Source organism: Choloepus didactylus, chromosome 18 (assembly GCF_015220235.1).
Source record: "Choloepus didactylus isolate mChoDid1 chromosome 18, mChoDid1.pri, whole genome shotgun sequence".
Classification (NCBI taxonomy): Eukaryota; Metazoa; Chordata; class Mammalia; order Pilosa; family Megalonychidae; genus Choloepus; species Choloepus didactylus.
In genome coordinates this window covers 49152975-49160345 of record NC_051324.1, presented here as the reverse complement: position 1 = coordinate 49160345, position 7371 = coordinate 49152975, and the positions used below count along the sequence as shown (strand labels likewise).

The 7371-nt window shown below is 60.5% G+C and overlaps 1 protein-coding gene across 1 annotated transcript; it reads left to right on the top strand.

Moving 5' to 3' along the window:
* The first annotated feature begins 4711 nt into the window (after positions 1-4711).
* Positions 4712-7140, top strand: NEUROD2 (neuronal differentiation 2). Its single transcript, XM_037809409.1, has 2 exons — positions 4712-4765; positions 5916-7140. The coding sequence occupies exon 2, from the start codon at positions 5921-5923 to the stop codon at positions 7064-7066; it is 1146 nt and encodes a 381-aa protein (XP_037665337.1). The 5' UTR covers positions 4712-4765; positions 5916-5920; the 3' UTR covers positions 7067-7140.
* Positions 7141-7371: the final 231 nt, after the last annotated feature.

The window sequence follows — 7371 nt, the reverse complement described above, 5'->3', positions numbered from 1 at the left end:
AAGGTTATGGGGGCAAAGGTCACTCACTTTTGGAGCAAGGGAATAATCCTGAGGGCACAGGTCTCCTCCATCACACAGGGGTGGGGTACAAGGACTCCGCGGGGTGTGACCCAGGACTGTCAGCGTCAGGGCCTGTCCTGTGGGCATGTGCCCACCAACCTTGGGTGGGGTGTAGGCCCAGAGTGAGAGCCCAGGGAAAAGGAAGACTCCTGGGAGGGAGCTGGAGGTCAGGACAGGAGGTCAGCACGCAGGAGGGGAGGAGGGGGCCACACCTCACTGGCCCTCCCCCTCCCCATGGCACCACAGGGCACGCAGCCGCATGTCGCCCGTGCCAGCCCTCACCTCCCGGCAACGTCGCCGCATTCTCAGCCACGCCATCTGGCGCGCCCGCCGCTCCCCGGCTCACTGCGGCGGGCGGGGGGAAGGGGCAGCGGGACAGGTGCCCACCCCGGAGCCGGGGAGCAGCAGCAGGTCCCCCTCCCCCAAGATCTTTTTGGACTGGAGGTGGGGCAGGGGGCTGGGGACGGGAGTGGCGGTTGCTCTGATGCTTCGGGGGGAAGCTTTGAGCATCCTGAACTGACGGCAGAGGCGCCGAGTGGGCAGTGCCAGCCCGCCCCTCCCCTGCCTCCCTTCAAAGCACAGCCAAGGCCAGGAGCCCAGCCCCCAGAGAATCCCCAAATTCCTGCCCTTCCCCTCAAATCCGGGCTGGGAGAGGGGATGGGGTGGGAAGAAGAGGCCGCCCCTCCCTCACCCGTTTGCCCCCCTCAGCGCAGGAGGCCCGGGACGTGGGTTTACTGGGCACCTGGGCTCTACCCCACCTGCTCCCTACAGTGAGGTGCCCGGGGTGGGGATCAGGCCTCCTTCACCAGCACCCTTGTCCCCACCAATCTTATTCGGGGTGGGGTGGGGTGGTGGGCATCAGAATGGAGTGGAGCATTTAATTCGTGTATGTACACATTTATTTTGGGGGAATAGGGGGTATAATGAAAGAGGCTCTATGGAACATCCATCCTGTCCCCCGAGCGAAATTCCCCTAGACTGCTCAGGAATGACCCCGCCCCTCCCTCGTGCCCTCTCTGCAGCCCCCTCACCCCCAGGACCCGAGCCTGCTCAAAATGGCCGCCACCCCTCTGAGGCAGCCATTTTAGGTGCCCAGACTGTGGCCTCCCTCGGGATGGGGTCTATCTCCATGGGAACCTCAGGCCCCCAGCTCCCTCAGTGGGGGTGGGCAGCAGAAATGGAGGTCTTCCCGGCCTGGCCGACATGCCCACCATTCCTGCCATTCCCCTTTCCCTCTCTGAGACCCAGAGGCAACCAGGCCCCTCACCAGCTCCCTTCCCCCAGTGCCAGGGGGAGGAACAGATGGCATCTCTGGGTGTCCTTCTTCCGTCTCCTTCCTTGCATTTCTGGCTCTCTCTGTCTCTCTGTCACTGCGTCTCTGCATCTCTGAGGGTACAGAGAGGTGCGTGCATGTCCCTGTGTGTTCATGCTCATCTGTGTGAATGTGGACATGCGTGTGCTGTGCCTCCTTCATCCCATGTTTGAGACAGGCCCACTCCACACCTCCCTCTGTTCCAATTTTCCCCTGGTTTTTATTGTATCTTCTATAAAAAAAAAGTTGAAATGTGTCGAGTGAGAAAAACTTGTTCCATTTTTCTGAAGAAAGCAAAGACAGGGAACAGGAAACAGACCCAGAGGGATGAAACACCCTCTACCCCCGAGTATTGCCCATCATCTCAGGCCTCCTACTCTGCACGGCAGAGGTGGGGGGGTCAGTTCTCAGACCCAGAGAGCCAAGGTCATTCCTGGCAGGTGACAGGCGAGGAACAGAAGGACTTCCCAGGGGCTCCCCCATCCTAGGGAAGGTCCTACCCCCTGCCTAAAGCAGAAAGCAGGGCAGATAGGGGCCCGCGAGACCCCTGTTTGGCCTAATCCAGCCCTTGGTATCCACAGGAGGAAGGCAGGGGGTGCCTGATGCCTTTTCTCCCCCAAGGAAGCATTCATTCATTTATTCATCCATTCATTCACCCATTAATTAAACAAAAACTCAGTTTCTATAGAGACTAATTATTCTGAGTACGGGGGGGATGCAAGAAGTTAATATTGTAAAGCACATTACAGTGTATAAAGTACTTTAATAAAAAGAGCTGGCCATGTTGAAGGCTTGCATATTGCTGGCCCTGTGCTGAGCTCATTACACACATCATCCCATTTAGTGCTAACAGCAGCCCTATGGTGGTAGTATAATCGTCCCCATTTTATGGATGGAGAAACCAAGACTGAGAGAGGTTATGTAACTTGCCCAAGGCATTCAGGATTTTCAGGATTTTTAAATGCTGATAAGTGGGGTTGCCTGGGAATCAGGGGCGCAGAGCCCATGCATGTAACCAAAATACCACACAGCTAGGGGCCTCCAGGAGCTGGGCCACAGGTCAGGACGAAGGACCCACCCCTGGGGCCAGAAGGGACTGTCAACTTCAAAGCTGTTCCTGGAACATGAAGAAGAGCCTAGCCAGCACCCCTGAGGCCCATGGTCTGGCCCTGTCTCTCTGCCATGCCCAGAATACCCCAGAACATCTGCCATAGATGGGATTCTATTTCCTCCATGAATGGAGGAAAACTCAGCATCAGCTTCTCATCCCTGGAGACCACTAAGGCAGAGGATGGGGTTATAGCAGGAACACAGGGCTGGGAGTCAAGGGCCTGGGTTCCAGCCCCAACTCTGCTCTCCATTTGTGCGTTCCTGAGCAGGTCAGTCCATTCTACGGGCCTCCATAACAGAAGGAGCTTGGATTGAATGTTCTGAGGCTCCTTTCAGCCCCTGGCCAAGTGCCTCTGGGATCCCCTGACAGCACCATCCCCACCTTCTCCAAGGCCTCCTCAACTGTTGAGTACATTATGTGTACGTAATTCCGTCTACCTGCCATCAGATTGGTGTCTTTCCCACCCAAGGCCCCCTCTGGAGACTCTTAGAGAGAGAACTGCCTCCACTCCTAGTGAGGATGAAGCCCTCGGCATGCTCATCTTTGCACCACCAGAGAACTTGGCACGTGGTTGACATTCAAAATTTGTGCACTGAAAGTATCACTGAGGTTGTCTGCGCATGACTGACCCTATGTAAGCCACAGGGTGGGGAGGGACGGAAAACATGGTTCTGAAACACAAATGCCTGAATCAGGGTACAGGCGAGGGTCTCTACACCTGGCTGTGATTACCTGCTGGCACACATGTCTCTATCCAAGTAGAGGTGTGTATCCATTTTCTGCACCACAGGGTGAGGAACAGGTGTGTGTGCACATGTGTGTCTCTCCCTCCTTCAACCTGTCCCTTTTGCATCTGGGTCTGGCCCGGTGAGAGGTTGGAAAGGTGAGTTGTGAGATGAAACAGCAACTTCCTGCCTTCTTTATGAAGACACCTGTCTGACTCACCTCCCCTTGGCCATGGTCAGAGCTGCTGGGGTCAGCTTCAGTGTTTTCAGTATTTTTTTTTTTTTGGAGGGCGGGGGGAGAAGGCTTCTGTCTCACCAGGAACTTTAGGCCCTTCCCAGTCCAACCCTCTCCTCCCTCCCTCAAATAACCAAGCCAGAGTCCAGGAGAGGAAGCCACTGATGGGATGGTCACTGATCTGTCAGGGAGAGGGTAGCACCAAGGGGGGACATGAGCGGTTTCTAGGTTAGGAATCCAGACGGAGACCCTGTCCCCCACCCCCAGATGGTGGGAACGTAGGCTCATCCTGTGAGTTCCTCCCCTACTCTAAAACCCATATGCCCCCAAACACTGAGGAAACCTCTCTCATCAGGCAGGCTCCACAGATATACACACATGTCCCTGCAGACACACACACGCCCATGCAGAGGCACAGACATCCAGGCAAATCATTCCCTTTCTCTGTCTTTTCCTCGGTTTGAATTTCACTCAGCCACATATGTTGTGTGTGCGCGTGAGGGTGGGTGGGGGAGGGGCAGACAGGGATGAGGGATGGCATGGTGCCAACATCTACCTATGGGGCCTGGGCCAGGGACGCCCCCACGCCCACTCTGGGAGGGGGCCTCAGCTGTCCCTTTGTGGTTGAAGGGACCCTCCTGGGGGGTGCAGGCAAGCACAAAGTTCTCTTCTTCACACCCCAGGGTCTGGTCCCTGACCCACCTGGGGGGGCCTGTAAGGGAGAAAATGGACAGAGCAGGGTCTTGAAGGGGGCATAGAATTGGGGTTCACTACAAACCCCAATTTCCAGCCCTGCCACCTCATTGTTCCCATGTGGGGAGTTCTATATCTGAGGGGGGCAACTCCTCCCCACCTCCCTCTCAATCCCTGCTTTCCCTGCGATGGGCGGGGAGGGGAGGGCGGCCGGGTTATTTATTTTTTTCCTTTATTTCTTTAATTTTTTTTTTTTTTTTTTTTTTTTTTTTTTTTTTTTTTTTGGAGTAGAGAGTGACAGATGGCGGCGGGTCCCGGGGGAGCCGGCTCTCCCCCAATGCAGACGCATGCCAATCACCGTCTCTCATGTGATAGCTGCTGCCCGTGACGTGCCAAGCCCATATGGCCTGGCATAGAGGCTGGTACCCCGCCTGGTAGAGATGCCACACTCGCTCCGCGGTTCGCATGGCGCTCTGAAGACGCCGGCGCCCGCCGCCTTGAGGAGCCGCTGCCCCCGCTCCCTGAAGATGGGGGAACAATGAAATAAGCGAGAAGATTCCTCTTCTCCCCCCTCTCTCTCTTGCCCCCTCCCCCCCTCCCCTCCCCTCTCCCCTTGACTCCTCTCCGAGGTAAGTTGTCCGAAAGGGAGCTAGATCTGACCCGCCAGTTGTGGGGGGGTGGGGCGTGGGGGGAGGTGGCTTCTGCGGCCGACATGAGGGTCCACAGATCCCCCCTCCCTGGGACGATGTCCCCCTTATGGGGGTAGCATCGGAGGCGCCCCGGGTTCTCTCTCCCCCAGGGGCTGCAGCTCGGGGGCTGCGGAAGGAGGCGTCTCTGCTTTAGATGGGTTGGGGGGAAAGGCAGGATCATGGGGTGGGTGGAGAAGGGGCTGAGATGGGGACAACCCTCCTCAGCCGTGGTCGTCCCGGAGGAACATGCGACCTTTCCCCACCACCAAAAAAGAGAGAGAGAGAAGCAAATAAATACATTTGGATTTTTTTTCCATTAATCCCGAAATACAACGAGATCTGAAGAGCTGTGTGGGAGGGAGGCAGTTTGGAAGGGGGAAGGGGGTCCCTGGCCGCAGGGGAGAAGGATGGGGTTCGCTTTTCTCCTTCCCACGCCCGGGTTCCTCGGTCCTCGCCTCCCAGAGCCGGCTCCGGGAGCCGGGGACGCAAAGGCTGGAGGAGACCATTCTCCCGCCTCTGGAATTGGGGCTGCGGGGGTGGGGGCCGATCCCCGGGCGGCGCGCGGCCAAGTTGCAAATTGGATTAGGGAGTGTCGGGGTGAGCGCCACCGAAGGGGTGGGGGAGCCGGGTCGAGGGTCCACGGGCCGCGACAGCCGCCGAGCCCGGCAGCAGTCCCCAACAGCGGCTGCCCAGCCTCCCTCCACCGCCGGGAGAGAACAGGCTTTCAGGGCGAGCGCGCCGCCTCCCCCGGAGAAGACATCCGGTCCCTAAACCCCCCCACCTGTCCCCGCCCTGACCCTGAACCGAACCGGGCGCGGGGAGCGACTCCCCAGTGAAGTGAGGGGCGGAGCCGGGGCCCAGCACAGAGGAGAGGGCCTGGGCCGAGATCCCCCCGCCAGCAGCCGGGGCCAGGGCTGGGCCAGTCCAGCTCTGGGCGGGGCAGGTGGAGAATGTGGGCATCCAGGACCCCCTAGATAGGAACCCGCACCGGGCTTGCAGGTGGAGGCGGATTGGGGGGACCGTGATGACCCCAGCGCGCCCCTCATTCTGTGTTGTCTGTCTTCCCTTGCCTCCCGCGGGGCGCCCGCAGGCACCATGCTGACCCGCCTGTTCAGCGAGCCCGGCCTCCTCTCGGACGTTCCCAAGTTCGCCAGCTGGGGCGAAGGCGACGACGACGAGCCGAGAAGCGACAAGGGCGACGCGCCGCCGCCGCCGCCTGCGCCGGGACCGGGTGCTCCGGGGCCCGCCCGGGCCGCCAAGCCGGTCCCCCTCCGTGGAGACGAGGTGGCGGAGGCCGCGCTGGCCGAGGTCAAGGAGGAAGGCGATCTGGGAGGCGAGGAGGAGGAGGAAGAGGAGGAGGAGGAAGGGCTGGACGAGGCGGAGGGCGAGCGGCCCAAGAAGCGCGGGCCCAAGAAGCGAAAGATGACTAAGGCGCGCCTGGAGCGCTCGAAGCTGCGGCGGCAGAAGGCGAACGCGCGGGAGCGCAACCGCATGCATGACCTGAACGCGGCGCTGGACAACCTGCGCAAGGTTGTGCCCTGTTATTCCAAGACGCAGAAGCTGTCCAAGATCGAGACGCTGCGCCTAGCCAAGAACTACATCTGGGCACTCTCGGAGATCCTGCGCTCGGGCAAGCGGCCGGACCTGGTGTCCTACGTGCAGACGCTGTGCAAGGGTCTGTCGCAGCCCACCACCAACCTAGTGGCCGGCTGCCTGCAGCTCAACTCGCGCAACTTCCTCACCGAGCAGGGCGCTGACGGCGCGGGCCGCTTCCACGGCTCGGGCGGTCCGTTCGCCATGCACCCCTACCCGTACCCGTGCTCGCGCCTGGCGGGCGCACAGTGCCAGGCGGCCGGCGGCCTGGGCGGCGGCGCGGCGCACGCACTGCGGACCCACGGCTACTGCGCCGCCTACGAGACGCTGTATGCGGCGGCGGGCGGCGGCGGCGCGAGCCCGGACTACAACAGCTCGGAGTACGAGGGCCCGCTCAGTCCCCCGCTCTGTCTCAATGGCAACTTCTCGCTCAAGCAGGACTCGTCGCCCGACCACGAGAAGAGCTACCACTACTCTATGCACTACTCGGCGCTGCCCGGCTCGCGGCCCACGGGCCACGGGCTGGTCTTCGGCTCGTCGGCTGTGCGCGGGGGCGTCCACTCGGAGAATCTCTTGTCTTACGATATGCACCTTCACCACGATCGGGGCCCCATGTACGAGGAGCTCAATGCGTTTTTCCATAACTGAGACCTCGCGCCGGCCCTCTTTTTTTTTCCTTTTGGCCTTTGCCCGCCCCCCTGCCCCCAGCCCCCTGAGCTTAGGGGCACCCCCACCTACCCCGGCGGCGCCGGGCACGGGGCGCGGGCCGCCGGTCCCGCCGCTTTCTTGGGCAGCGCGGTCCTCTTACCTGTGGGTGGCCTATCCCAGGGGTCTTGCATCCCCCAGGGGACTCGCCTTCACTTTCCCCAAGGGGCACCCTCCTTCTCTCTCCCAGGAAGTGCTTCTCCAGGGACCCCTCCCAGGACGCTCCCTGGAGACTCACCCCCCTATTC